The 15,843-nt window shown below is 37.2% G+C and overlaps 1 protein-coding gene across 1 annotated transcript in view; it reads right to left on the bottom strand.

The window, feature by feature from the left end:
• The window catches only part of pleca (plectin a), a 140,450-nt gene extending 131,872 nt beyond the window's left edge, over positions 1–8,578 (bottom strand). The window contains exons 1-2 of the mRNA XM_074687569.1: positions 8,395–8,578; positions 4,474–4,687 (exon numbers count right to left, since the gene is read on the bottom strand). Coding sequence (XP_074543670.1) covers positions 4,474–4,687; positions 8,395–8,409 — 229 coding nt within the window. The 5' untranslated portion in view covers positions 8,410–8,578. The remainder of the gene's footprint in view (positions 1–4,473; positions 4,688–8,394) is intronic.
• Between the last annotated feature and the right edge of the window lie 7,265 nt (positions 8,579–15,843).

Raw genomic sequence — 15,843 nt, 5'->3', positions numbered from 1 at the left:
ATATGGTAAATTAGTAAGAAAGGCATTCTCAATGCTCTTAATATAAAATGCATTTGCCCCTGTTTTTAACTTTTTTTTAATTTACGTATTCATTATTTTCTATTATTCATCTCTTTATTTATTTATCTATCTAACTCGTAATCTAACTCTTAATTTTGAAAAATGTCACAAAAAGAAAACAGATTTTGATTTTTTCTTAATATTTTATTTCTTTATTTTATCTTATTTTAACCTTAATGTGAATACATTTTGTGTTCTTCTCTGTACAAAGTTTATTATTATTATTATTATTATTATTATTATTATTATTATGTTATCTTTTTTCCTTATCATAATAATAATAATAATAATAATAATAATTACTATTATTATTTTTATTATTATTATTATTATTAATTATAATAATAATAATAATAATAATAATAATAATAATAATAACAATAATAATAATAATATAATCATAATTATAATTAATAATGATAATAATAATAATAATAATACATTTCTTATTTTTACATTTTATTTCATTTATTTATTTATTACTAAATAAGCTATTTTTTTCTTATTTGTTATATTATTTTTTATTTACAATAATTGTACAAAGAGTGTTGTTCAACCCGAGTCAAATTCCTTGTGTTCCTTAGATACTAGGTGAAAAAAGGCTATTTTAATTCTGATATGACTCTGTGACTATGGTTGAAATTTTAAAATTCAGAGTATTTCAATACTCCTGCCTTCTGAAGGTTTACAGATCTTTGTACAGTAGCCCCATTGGCTATCATAAGAGTGGATGCACATTGTTGGATGTGTCTGACTTCTTACTGTCTTAAACTCACCTTACAGCTCAATGCTGTCAGTTGTTTGTTTGTTATGACTCTGATTAAGGTCACAACTCAAAACACATTGGTCTAGAATAAAATTGATTTCTCAACTACAAGTGTTTTATCCCAGTAGTAGAAGCAGTCGAAGTAGGGGACTTGTGCCATAATCCTCTACTTCCTGTTGTCTGACCCTTTGAAAAATCCATGTTTATATACTTAAATTAAAAAAACAAAACTGTGACAAACAGCCTTTACATTTAGCACTGTCTAAGTTTTTCATATAGTGCTGAAACAACTGAGTCGATACGCTCAGAGTGTTTAAGATTTTAACTACACATGAATTGGAGCCAATGAATCAAAGAAGCAGGAACTCACATTGAATGACTGGCTTCAGAGACAACCTCCTCTGTTCATCTTCGGATACTGTCCTCTAGTGTCCAGCATGCATACTGCACTGACTCCTCTATCCTGGTGCATCACAACAAATCTCACAGTCAAATGGATTATATCATCTGTTCAATCTTAAAAAATAAAAACAATCTTCTTTCACTAGAAGCACCTTGATAGTGGTGTTAAAACAAAACAGTAGAGTGTAAGAGTTAAAAGACAGAGGACACAACTATGGACCTGTCAGGTGATTAAGAGTATGACAGAGTCTAAATAAATCCTTTCACACTGCTGAGCCACTCAGCCATTGTAAAGACTAACAAATGTAAAATCAATAATGGATCCATGATTCAATATTCTGACAAACTTGCACAGGCCTCCTCACTGAAAGCAGCTCTGAATTATTTATCACAATCTGTTACAAGCAGGCGCTACAGTTTCTCTCTACTAGTGTCCTTGAAAGCAGAGCAAAGTAGTAACTTACAGGAATTCAACTCTAAACTAACAGAAGACATCTTTATATAGTTTTGAGCATTGATGTCTCTGAAAACCAAGCTATTCAGGATTACAAATAAGACCACTTAATCTTTCTTTTGTCTTGTCTCATCTCATTTTTGTCCGGTGACTGTTCATATCCTTCAGCCTCTTCCTGTATTAATGTGGGAGAATTCACTGAAACTACAGAGGCCACACACTCCTCTCCCACACTATGGTGCATGAAAAAAACATGAGTCATGTTGATCTCTTCCTGAGAAGCAGAATGACAGATTTCAAGTTTAGAAACTCAAACAAACAACTTCATTTTTGTGTTTCCAACCATAGTCCAACAAAAACCAACAGCAATTACAGGCACCACAGTCCAATCACTGAACCAGAACTTGGTCAAAAGAGGCGCTCCTGTTTCTAATAGTGCAGGAGTGATGAAAGCTTGAACAGCTGTACCACATGATGATCTCACTTGTATAACATAGTCTCTTTGAAAGTAATTATCACTCTGAGGGCATTTGGTAAGCTCCAGATACCAGACATAACAGAAACTGGATAAATGAACTGAAGGGTTATGTAATATGATGGAGCCCTTTGGGCAGACTCAAGATATAAAAGGCAAGAGTACAAAGTAAGAAATGCAAAAGTTTGTTTGGTATTATAAAGAGACAGTCCAGACAGCCTGCAGTCAAGTCTGTTCAGAGAAAAAGAGACTTAAACTTACATAATAACTGGTAAAAGTCTACTGAGGGAATGCAGTAACAGCTTTAAAAAAATACACTAATGTGAATTAAGTGAGGTATTTCCTTGTTTACAGATTTAGTGATTTTTCTACTATTTTTGCTCCTGTGTTTGTCTGGAGATCCTACATGTAACCATGGTCACATTGTTTACATGTGAAATCAGCAGTTAGCAGCCTGTAGCATGTCAATGCTAACTGGTGCAAGGCCAGATGTTTCCCCACAAGGTGAGGAGAAGGAGGTGAGGACAAAGTGCTGGTTCTCAGGTGTGAGCTAAGAAGTGACGACATGGACCTGTCCTTCCATCCATCGTTATCGGGAACATAAGATCTATCTCCAACAAGATGGACATGCTAGCTGCGCTAACCCAACAACAGAGGGAATACCAGAAGGCAGAGTAGCATCATGCTATTCACAAACATGGCTAACAGAACTAACACCAGACACCAACTCCACATTGGAAGAACTTCACCTGCTGTGAGCAGACAGGATCCAGGAGACAGAGACTGAACAGACTGCTGAAGAAGCTCAGTCCTGGACCCTGTGGAGGTGAAGGCTGGCTGAACTGGACAATGATGGACAAGCTGTCACCATCTATTTTCTTATGGATCTCTTTGCACTTTCTAAACACTTTCTTACTTCTGTTTTCATGATTGTTGCTGTGACTCCTCCTGAATTTCCCCTCAGGGATAAATAAAGTATTTCCTGGTCTATTCTATTCTGTCACATATCGTGTTTTATTGCACTAGGTAATTTTCATATTGTTTATCATTTAGGCAAATCATTATAATGCAATTTCTTTTTTTCCAGCTGGTCCAGCTCACAGAGAAAGACCAGTGTTTGAATGTTTATTTGATGTGAAGCTCATCAAGAGTCCATTCCCATCAGCCTCTGGTGGTCATTATGGGCCGTGGCCACAACAACACGTGACCTGCTGAACCAGGATCATTCTCTGCTCCCTACAGATCTGCTGACACGTGTAGTCTATCAGAGTGTATTCATTCTTTCACCGGCGTGTTATTGTGTTTGTTTTATGCCTATCACTCCATACAGACGTCAACAGAGCCACTGTCCAGAGTCCCAGATATCTGATCGATAAACTAGCATGTTAGCCAGCTCCAGAAACCTTGAGACTGACATCTTATTTAGATCCACTCAGCACTCTCTGCCTCTGAAACTGTCTGCAGCTTGATAACAAATAGTCAAGTCTCCATTTGTGGTGAGATAAAGCTGCAGCTTCTGTCTTGTATGTGTCTCAGAAGGCTAATGAATCAGGCCTGGGCCATTATGGCAGCAATCCAATGATGATATTTAGTGTTTCATCATATCCTGGCGTCCTACCCAAGACTAGAGGCACGCAGAAAGTAATGTGAAGGACAAACTTCAGACTCAAGTTGTAAATTTTACAGATATCCTACTGGCTTCCTGAAGTAGAGTGTTTCTATTACCCCCTCTGTGTTCAGAGACAACAACACACAGAGTCACACAACACTGCTGCAGTACCCCACCCCATCAAATCAATATCACAGACGACCAGGGAGGAGGTGAAAGAGGATGATGGTGCCGTTTGTGCTCCAAAGAGACAGTGAGTAGCATCATCTGAGAAAGAAGAAACCTGGACAAACCTGGACATCTGTAGCAGTTTGAAACCCCTCATGGGAAATGGATGAGTGTAATGAGAAAGGGTGATAATGCTCCTATGCAATGCCTCTCTTTTAATTCCTGCAGTAGATCTGTTACTTTGGCTTAAATTAAATTAAGCTCAGTGTTTTTGAAGAAGTGTTACTTGAATTTCTATCCTTGGTGTCTTGAGATCATATATTTGCAGCAGCACATTGCTAAAGGGTATTATAACAGTTTGAAGTAAACAACAACTGCTTATGAATTTTGTCGCTGGGCTGTTGGTGAGCAGCTGATCATCACAGTATGAAATCTTTGTTTTCTCTTCTGCTTTTGTTGCAACAGAAGAGTCAAACGGACAACGCAAGTCGCGTCAACACACGTTGAGAACCCTCGTCCTCCGTCGTCTTCCGTCTTACCTGCAATGCGGATGACGGCCCTCTCAGCCGGGTCCAGCACATCTCCAGAAGCTGACTTGGAGCGCTTGATGCGATGGTGCTTGGGCAGGTTCCAGGGCAGTGTGTCACCAGGGGCTGGAGCGTAACTCACTGAACTCAGGTCACTGGAGCTCTCCTCCGACGCAGCCCGGACCAGGGGTCTCCTTTTGGGTTTGTCCTTCACCACCTCCATAGTCTGACAGGACACAGGGACAAAAGAGGACAAAAAACTAATCAAAGCAGGAACACCATCAACCAAACAGAGTAACCAGGGTATTTCCATCTGTATTGCAAACTTGGCAGCCCCTGAGGCATCAAGGATCTTTGAAATTTCTTAGTTTAACCTTTCTTCAGCCAGATTAGTGCAAGAGAAAGCAGAGCGAGAGACTGAGAAAAGAATGGCAGCAAACAAAAGTTTCAACAAAGAACACAGTTAAACTCACATAGTTGATATAAAAACATTAAAACGGTCGACTAAAACATGTGCATACAGAAAGCATTAACAGAGTTCATTTCAAAACTTCACCCAATTAAACCATAAGAGTGTATATCTGGAGACTTTTACGCAAGGCTTAATGCATAATGAACAGGTAGTTGTGCAAAGTAGAATGCTGACTGGGTGAGAAGTTTTTAATGAAGCTGAGGATGTCATCCCATATTTAAATATCCATCTCATCAGAGGTAAATGATTATCAGTGATGCAAGAGAAGCTAACAAGCTGAAGTTTTTTCCACAGATGAATTCAACAAGTAAAGTGATAACAGGAATGAACGGAATTTATTGCTGCATTTGAATAACAATCAGCCACTAACCAAAATAAAAATATACAAGGAAATAATGAAATATTTGAATAAATGAAAACATATTTTTTCTATGACAAAAATTGTATTATGAGTAAACTGCAATTGAGAACACTTAAATCTAGACAAAGGGTCTGTAACCTGTGGCTTTGGGGCCTCATGAGGCTATTTGACTCCTTTGTAGTGGGACCTTGTAGCTTGAAAAAAATAAAATTGAAATATATATAAATATATATATATATATATATATATATATATATATATATATATATATATATATATATATATATATATATATATATATTTTTTTTTTTTTTTACAGAGGATATTGATGATTAAAGACACTGACATTAAATAAAATGGATGGATTAATTTAACTGCCAAGGTGTTGGTTTAATATACATGCTTGATATGTAGCAAGAAAAGTTTTGTTTTGTTTTGTTTTTTTTTTTTTAATGTTTCAAGTTTCTGAATTCCCCAAAATATCTAAAATTTTAGCTTTTTCAACATTTTATAAATTTTGCAAATCAATTAAATTTCTTTTTTGATTTTTGCATTTTTTTTATTTCAAAGTATTTTGATTTTTTAGCTTTTTTTCAACATTTTCTTTAACTTTTGCAAATTTATTAAATTTCTTTTTTCCTTTTTGCATTTTTAATTTCAATATTTTTGATTTTATTTTATTATTAATATATATATATATATATATATATATATATATATATATATATATATATATATATATATATATATATATATATATATTTGCAAATTCATTAAAATCAAGATACTAAGACATCACATGTACAATCATATAAATTTTAAAAATATATCTTAAATCGTATAGAGAATCAACAATTGTGTAGTTTTGCAGTCATTTTTCTAACAGCTTGTTAAGCCTTTTGAACAACTTGGCACAAAGACGAAATTTTCTCCTATAATACAACTTGTAGCTGACGTAAATGATCCACTCACCACTTTCGAGCATGACTTTCTGCAACATACTTCTTCCCCGTTTGACTGCCATTATCACAGAGTCCGTTGTTTGGTTGGCCAATTTTATTTGCAGTTTGTGTGAAAGCGATCACTTCTTCCACCCTGAAGATTTTAGTAACGTATCACCTCTGCTGCATGCATTTATGGTCACGCGTGAACTATCCAAATTAGCGTATATGCTAAAAACAACCCATAATGCATCACTCTCTTAAAGCTGCGGGCTCATTTAGGTAAACGGCAGGTAGAGACAGGAGTCCTGATCCAGAACAAGGATGTTGTACTGACCCTTATGATTTAGAGGAAAGTAACCTTCATAGTATCACAATATAGAAACAGAAAAATGACTTTTTTGTTTTGTTTTGTTTTGTTTTGTTTTTTAAGAAAAATCATAAAAATAAAGTGATTCTATTTGTGTCTGATACAGCTGATATCAATATCAGAATAATAAATAAGAGAGTGCTGATGTTGATGTAGCACTATGTGAAAAAATGTATGAAAAATTAATGAAAGTGATATAATATGCATCTGATTGTGTTTCATTGTATTGCAGATTAAGTCTTTTAACTCGCAAACACACATTGTTAAATTTTCTTACATTTTAAAACAAAAACGCACAATTTCAGAAACCTGGATACATATAGCTTGAGGGCCTATCTGCTTTCTAAAGGTGGAGCATTTTCCACCCGAGCCCTAAAGTTCTGCTGATGCACTGTACAACGTCACCACACTCACACTCAGAGCTCTCTCTTTTAGCTGAGTCACCATCCAGCTCACAGGATGCTCCCCTCAGGGGCGCTGGCTGCACCGCCACAGCCTCTCTCTGATTGGACGAGAGCAGACAGGACCAAAGTCCCAGTAGTGATGTCTACAGTGCACCAGAGACAGTTCACATTCAGGTTAGGATTGAGGAAAATGCTATTTTTGGCCACATAGTGTTTGTTGTTAAGGAAGCAGTCCTGAAACAATGTTGGTGTCTTTTACTTTTTTTTTTTCGATGAACATGTTTATAACATTGATATACTAGAGTATCACCAGTTTGAGATCATTTAAAATGTTTCCAATCAACTTATAGCTGAGTTTTTGTACATTTGCATGCTTTATTATACAAATTATCCCCTTTTTCTTGATGCAAACATGATAATTTGACCATTATGTGGCCACTGCAGCCAGGACAAAGCTTATCGTCTTTCATCTAATACTGTACTATCCTCAGGTAAAAGCAGTCAGGGTTCTTTAAAAGGTTAGAGCTGCCTGAAGTACAGAAACCTGTTAAAAATGCATAACTTCTAAAATAGCTCCTCCACAGTGCTTAGAGAGAAAGTTTGCATGAGGCACCACTGAAAGTTGCACTCCCTTTTTGTAGTCTCAATACACAGAATCCAGCCAGGCATCAAAGTTGGTGCTCTTTCTGATCTCTGGCTTTCTACCGTCTCTCTGAATTAATCATCACTGCACTGCAGAGCCCTGATCTTTTCAGTGATATCATGAAATAAGCGCTGCTCCCACTCTGAGGTAAAATTCAAATCCTCAAAGCATCTCATCAACAGTGAAACTTCACTTCTATGCTCCTGTTGCTGACCCGTTTCTGTTTAGAGAGGCCTCGCTTTGCTGTGTGGACTCCATCCAAGCAGGCTGAAAGCATCAGGGTGAGTAGTTACCAGGCAACCCTGAGGAGCATTAGAGAGCATGCTCCTGAAACTTTCTGGACCTAGAAACTGGAGAAAGTTGAGGCTCTGACAGTGTCTGAATCACACTGACAGCTGACTGAGAATCCTTATCCTCTCTCAGCTGATGGACCCCATTAGGAGTGAATCTGTTGATCATCACTGTCTGGATCACTCCCTGACAACTTAGGGGTCAAGGCTACACCCACTCAGCCTTGGAGCTGCAGTGCATCACCACACCTGAATCCAGCTCTCTGACATGCAGTGAGGAGAGAGCTGAAGCTGCACCTGCTGCAACAACACAGACGTATTTCCTCATTTTGGTGCTAGATTGGATGATTTCTGATCTGCAGGTTTTTGAATGACTCTAAATCATGTGACAAACAGCGTCAGCGATGCGGCATCTGAAGGTAAAATCTGAGAGTAATGTCTGCTTTACTCACGCTAAAAATATCCATGATAGCTGCAGTTTTGGTCCCAGATAAACAATCGAAAAATCCGCCTACTGCAGGGTTTCACTCGACGTTTTCGTCCCAGTTAGATCCGCTCAAACTTAGACAACCATCCTCCTCATCCGCAGCAGGAGTCGCGCCTGCGTCCTGCGGTCCTCACGCCGGACTGTCAGACCTGCACTGATCCGGGCTGGAGCGCGAGCCGAGAGGAAGAATCTGCGCCCTCAGCCTGCTGCCTGCATGCCTGCCTCCCTCCCTTCCAGTTATCGCTGAACGACAGGCACGCATCAGGATGGAGATGAGCGCAGGGACCTGATGGCGCGCATGTGAAAACTGAGCTCAGGTCAGATTGAGGAGGGAGACAGGGGCGTCTTCACACCATGCACACCGCATTCTGAGTTTATATCCGGCCAACGTATGTCGGTATGCAGCCTAAAGGATTTCATGGGGCTGTCATGTCGACTGAATGACACATTTGTGGACTTGGAGTGGACATATTTCACGTTGTAGAGACACCATTCCACGCTTTATCCGCCCACTCTTTCCTTGAACTTCACACCTTCAGGACTCTGCAGGAGGGGCGATGCTACACTTTCTGCTGAGCTCAGCATGTGTGCAGCATGGGGAAACAGATGGTCTGCTGATAGCTTACATTAAACTGTGATTACACTGATTCTGCATGGGATCTGACACTTAAAAGTGCACTCTGGAAAACTGATGCTCATTTTTTTTTATTAAATCTGTAATTTCTAAAGGATATTCTGCAAAAAAAAATAAAAAAAATACATATACTCATATATATATGAGCAAATTTTGGACTTTTTTTTCGGCCTGAATTGTGAATCAAAAGTTTATAGTTAGCTTAGAGGAAACTGGCTTCCTTCTGTGGAAAAGATCATGTATAGTGAGCAGCTGGTTATGCAAAATAGAAATGACAAAGAGCTCAACGTAAACTAGCAAAAAGGCTAAGCTACTGCTGAGGATACACCAGATCCAAGTCCAGTCTAGCTCCATTCCCTGCATGGTCTCTCATCTGTCCTGCACGTAGCAGGACTATCAGACACCTGGAGTCGCAAGACCCAGGAGTTCCCAAGATACCCACCCCAATGATAATCCTGTCCTCATTCATGTTTGGCTGTGAAACCTCAAACCGACTCCTGGCCCAGCTAAATATCCTCTGCTGTCAAGAGGAGTTTTTTAATGTGGTTTTCGTGCACAACTCCCTGTCCCGCTCAGTGTGCTTTACACAAATTAACGCGTCACTTCTCCAGAATTTGGAAAAAATAGAGGGCCTTTGTATCTGATCGAGAGAGCTCTTGCCTACCAGATCTAAGATGCAGGCAGCACAAAACTAAGTGGAGCAGGCGTGCGTTGACACATGACTCATGTCTGGTGCTGTGATGGAAAGGAGACGGACCAGAGACAAATAGATGCCTAACCGACAAGAAGTAACCTTCAGCTGTGAGAAATGAAGCCAGTGTAGAAGTGTTTAAAACTGCAGTTCATCAAGAGTCCACCAGGGTCTGACTCTGGAAATACAAGTAACCTTGTCAATACCAACTAAAAAGAAAAGAAAAGAAAAAAAAGAAAAAAGGTGATCTGAATAACTGATTTCTCTAACGTCATTCACTCTATGAGGGGCAGTAGTGTGCACAGAGGGGGAGCAGAGGGGGTTGGTGCCCTCCTGGGTGGCAAAACACACCAAGTTACCATATTCAGTGAAAAAAAAACAGTTTCTTTAAACAAAGTTAATTTCCTTTATCTGGGTCTTTTTCTAAAGATTGGTCTCAAAAAGAAGGGGTTGTCATATAATCAGGGTCATCCTATATTCAGGTCAATACGGTAATTTCTGGTTGAAATATGATAATTATTAAAGTAAGTTAGATACAAATGATTTAGAAAACTGTCATAAAAACATGCAGTAAACATGGTAATTTGCTGTGATGATGCACATTTTAACAGAGCTGTAAGTGCAGTCCCCTGGGCTTTTGTAGCCAGCCTCAAGTGGACACTCAAGAAATTGTTTGCTTTGTTTTTTGCTTTAATTTTTCAGAGGTCGCAGCTTGTTGTTTACAAAGTTGACCGAAAATATGCTTTATCAAGAAAACTTGAAATACCTGCAAGATTAAGAAGATGTAGTTTTTTTTGTTAATATATTTTTCTAGCTGGGGGAGATTTTTTTCATAGCAACCAGGAAAAAAATCTCCTTTTTTTCCTTTGTATTTACCAATCTATCTAATTTTTATCCACTAATTAATTTGTTTATTTATTTTTAAGTATCATTATTTTTTATCACATTGTCAATTTATTATTAATCTATTATTATTATTATTATTATTATTAATAATAATAATAATAATAATAATAATAATAATAATAATAATAATAGAAAACTATATTTGTTTCTGTTCAGGCAAGTAGTGCAACACTAAAATATTGATCAAAGAAATTCATCTGTGTTAATACTACTACTAGTGGTGGCTGGTAATGCATAGTTGGTGCACACATTCATTTTTATGAATACATGTCAATATTTTTTGTAATTATTTATCAGTTGAATGTAAGTGCATATATGTATATTATATGAGTATATGTGTGAGAGAGTTTATGTATATAAATGAAGAATATTGTAATTTAAATTTTCTTAGTGTTGAGACTGCTGGGGATTCATTTCGGGGAAAAAAAAAAAAAACTAATTAAAAGAGCATTAAAAAACAATGTTGCATGCATGCTAACTGTGCATGTGTCTGCTGCATTGTCGTATATCCAGTTTGATTTCAAAATGTTACCCTGCCAAATAATCCCTGTTTTTATCACTTATACCTGATTACATATTTTTTTTTGTACTGTAACAGATTACAGTTACAAATCCGTTACTCCCTAAGCCTGGTAATATCTGACCTCTGTTTGCACTTTGCTCTAAAACTTCAAATTAACAGCTATTAGTAAGAAAACATGTTTATGATGTTGTTTCTCAGATTCCATTTTCACTCCAAACGGGGCCAAGATGTACTGAGGCGAATTAAAAACTGTCGTGCTGAGCTGTTACATAATGACACCAGCATGAATGATCAGCTGCTTGTTTGTGTGGCCCTTATACATGATTAGTCTCCCACTTAGAGAATGGATCAATGGGCATGGGAAGCTTGTACTCCTAAATGATGCGTGCCATCCGCTCTGAATGCCAGAGTCCGTGCCAGGTTTTCACTCACTGTGCCAAATGGTCAAATCTGATCAGACCAGTGCAACATGAAGCAGAAGAGTGGCAGAGCACTGAGGAAGGTAAAGAAGTCAGTTTATACATTTATACGCTTCATATGCTGTTCTATATAAGGCTGTGTATCTCTGTGATATCAACCTGCAGTAATCCTTTTTTAAGACTTATTAAAGACTTACTCTGGACTTTTTGAAGCAGCAATAGGGAGAAAAAAGTTGTTAAACGTCAGGAAATGAGGCCTTTGGTGACACACAGAGCAGAAATGTTCCTCACCTTCTGTGATCTCTCTGCAGTCACTGTTTCCACCCCGCCTTTAAGAGGTCGTCTCTTCCTTTTCCTCACTGCCGGACATGTTTGCTCCTGACTGAGGGCTGTGGAATCCTTCACCACCACTTCCTGTGAGGGGACAGGAGCGACTGGCTTCTCTTTGGACTTTTTCTTTCTCTAAAAGAAACAGAAACTGTTCAAGTATTTCACCTCATTGTCTCAAATGTTGCAACCTGAGGTAGCTGCAGACTTTTATTTGTAAAGGTTTCACAGTTGAACTTTACTTCCACCATGACGCTAAGAGGCTTTCCCTCTCTGCTCAGGAAAAAAACACAAAAGTACTCAAACATAGCCACTTTTTGAAATGGAACCAGACCTGTTTTTATTTCCAAACTAAACCTCCTTTTTTAAAGTTTCCTTTGAGGAATGTCCACTCTTCAATTATAGATCTCAACACTGGAAAACAGCAGCTCTTAATATCTGGCGTGCTCCGACTGAGCTGCACAAAGGCGTCCTTATTCAGAGGCCAATGATTCTGATTAATTGTGTCAGGTAAACAAATGGGCCTTGTTGTTTTCCTGCAGCTGAATTTCCCCGTAGAGGAGTATAACCACATTAAACGAGTTTATTTGCTCCCGAGAGGAAAATATTAAAGTTTAATTCAACAAATGTTGATCTTTTTAGAGTTAGGTAAATTAATATCTTCACTGACATTTTCTGAAACTGAGTGGATCTGTTGTATTCTAAGTCACATGTCTGGAAACTTTTAGAGATGTCAGTCACTTCTGTCTCTACTTAATCATCATTTTTGAAGCATATAAGATCTTAAAATGATTGGATGTTTATGTCTTTCTGGAGGTTGACAGAACACATGACTGACATTTCCATTGTCAGACACGAACAAGCTTCTCATTTATGCACTTGTTGAGGAACAACATGCATTCATAATAAACTCATTGACATATGGAACTGTACGAAGGAGGAGAGACGTAATGTCATTCAGTTCTGTTATGACCTCTGACCCTCCGGCACATGCAGGGCAGGATGGGAATGTTTGTAGTCCCTCCCCTCCCACAGCTGCTGATTACTATCTGAAGAAGCTGTTGTGAGGATAAAAAATGCATTTTGACTTTTCATGCAGTATTGAATAAATGATACCTTTTTTTGTTTGTTTGTTTGTTTTTTTGTAGTTTAACCCTAATTCCAAAAAAGTTTGGATGCTGTTTCAAACATTGATGAAAACAGATTTTGATGGACTATAATAATAATAATAATAATAATAATAATAATAATAATAATAATAATAATAATAATAATAATAATAATAATAATAATAAATTAAAGAATAAATAAATAAATAAATAAATAACAAAAATAATAAAATGATTAAAAAAAATAATAACAAAATTTAAAAAATTACCACCCATTTGAGGAACATTTGCAAATAAATTTGATTTATTTCCAAAAAGTCAAAAAAAAGAAAACCAGAGAAGTCTCCACTTGAATACAGTTCAGAAATGAATTGACAAATGTGGATAAAGCACACCAAGAGGAAACCTTTCATAACCACGACAAAGATACAACACAGGCCATTCAAGAGTGACAAAATGTCCTGTAGTCCAAAAAGCCTTATTTAACATTCATTTTGGAACATCTCCACTCTGAAGGGGATGGACACAGGACAGCTTGATACTGATACACAGGACTAAATTTGACTCAGAAGCCAGGATATGTGATGATTTAAGGATCCATGTATGTTAATAACATGGGCAGCTTACACATACTTCAAGACTCCACTGATGGCAAACAACATATGTAAGTTTTAGAGCAACATGTGCTGCCATCAAAATGATGACTTTTTCAGGTGAGACCCTGGATATTAACATACAAAAAGACAATGCCAAACCACATTCTGCAACAGTATGGCTCTGTAGAGGAAGAGTCCAGTCCCCTGCTAACTGTTGGAAACACTTGGTGCATCAGAAACAAAAATGTGACAAAGGAAAAGGTCAAATTGAGCAGAAATTCTACATCAAGCATTAATGAGAATTATTTTCCATTCAAAACTCCAGGAATTTGTCTTCTCAGTTTTCGAATGTTTGGGAAGTGTATTTTCAACATCAGTTAACAAAACTCTTTGCTAAGTGTTTGGCAATGTGTTGCTGGCACCATTTGTTGCCAGGTTTTCCTTGTTTTGTCTTGTTTGTTAATTTGTTTTGGGGTTTTTTGAATTTGTTTTTTTTTTTTTTAATTGTTTTTATTTATTTATTTATTTTTTATCTTTTTTTTTTTTTTTTTTTTTTTTTTTTTTTTACAAAAAATATCAGTTCAATACTTGGTATGTTTATTTATTTATTTATTTATTTATTTAACCAACATTTGACTCAGAGCAACAACTTTTCTAGAACTGGGGGTAAAGTTGAGAAAAGTCTTCCTCATTTTGGTTGAATGGTGAATGGCTGCAGACTTCAGAAGAAAGAGCATGTGAAAGTATCAACAACCCAAGCTTTGAGAATTACTTCAAGTACATCAAAAACCTGGGACGATACAACAAAAAAAATGTATGAATCCCAAGATCATTAGTGAAAAAAATGTGAGCTTCCAACATTTAACGTGCTTTTTGCACCTTGTTGATTTTCATATTTAATTTCACAGTTTTTAGTTGCAAGTCTGTGGGTCATTTTTATGTTAGATGGTATCAAATATCTATTTTTCTTTTTCAAGATGGGTTGAAAACAAAGACTTGACAGCCTGATAACTTTTAATCATTACAAAATATCTGTGTCTGTGCGCAGCTCTGTTCTCCAGACTGAGACCTCACATGTCTCTGTCTGTCTCCCTGTCCTCTGCGCTGCAGCAGGAAGAAATGAACCTTTGTTGTGGTGTTAGCGACACTCAGACAAAGAGCTTCATGCTTGGAGCTGTTTCAGAGAGCCTCTCAAACTTATCACACACAATGACTGCACAGTGCTGCTCCACTGTGTAACTACACTCATACTGACTGTGCCAAAACACATTGAGGGAGTGTTTTACGGCTGCAGATCGCTCAGTATAACATAAGCCTGCTCTCAGAATACTTAGTAATGGAATTGGCGCGTGATAAAGCTGCAGCTGTTAGAGGTAATATTTCAGATCATAGAATATGGATATAAACAACTTCCTCTGGATGGACACCAAAGAGGACATGGAGGAGTGTGGCATATTAATGTATGACCTCAGATTTTATAAATGGAGCATTGTTGTGGATGTTCTGCATGAAAACAAAGATTTTAAAGGCTTGAAATAAGAATCATGATGTTTCCTGCTTTACCAAATGCCAGTTTCTTTCATGTTTGCTTACTCTGGAAACATTTGATGCTTCACTTCCTCCAGTAACTGAGTCAGAACATCAACTGTAGGAACAGGATGTATATGGTAGGATGAGTCACTGTGCTTCTACATAAGTCAGGATTATTAGGCTCCAAAATGTGGTAGCCATGCAGGCTGGCAATGCAGCTCTCAGTCTGTCAGATCACTGTGATCAAGCTCCAGAGGACAAAGTCTGAGGGTTTTTTTAATTTAGTGATACAGGTTCAGCTCTGTGGATGGATTGTGTGTAATTTACAGAGGGTATAGTCCTGCAAATGCAACACCGGAGTTTGATTTTGACACTTGCCCCAATAACCTATGTCATCGTCCATTTTCTCTCCTCAGTTTTAAATTCTGTCTCGTCTCTTGAAATGAAGGCATAAAAGCTCAAAGGCAAAAAAAAAAAAAAAGTACAAGATTCAGTTTAAATTTTCAATAACATTTGATAAAACTCAACCATTTAATAAAAGTTTATCTTGAGGAAAGGAGTTATGTCTTGGTGATGCTAGCAAGTTAGCAGGATAGCAGAAAAAAAACAGGCTGCATCTTCATTCAACTGTAGCAAAGAAGAAGTCAAATGTGGGTAAAGGTCTTTATACATCTCCTTT

The sequence above is a fragment of the Halichoeres trimaculatus genome, unplaced genomic scaffold (genome assembly GCF_033239565.1).
Source record: "Halichoeres trimaculatus isolate MK-OKI-2021-1 unplaced genomic scaffold, fHalTri1.1 fHalTri1_scaffold_14, whole genome shotgun sequence".
Classification (NCBI taxonomy): domain Eukaryota; kingdom Metazoa; phylum Chordata; class Actinopteri; order Labriformes; family Labridae; genus Halichoeres; species Halichoeres trimaculatus.
This window is presented reverse-complemented; position numbering and strand designations above follow the sequence as displayed.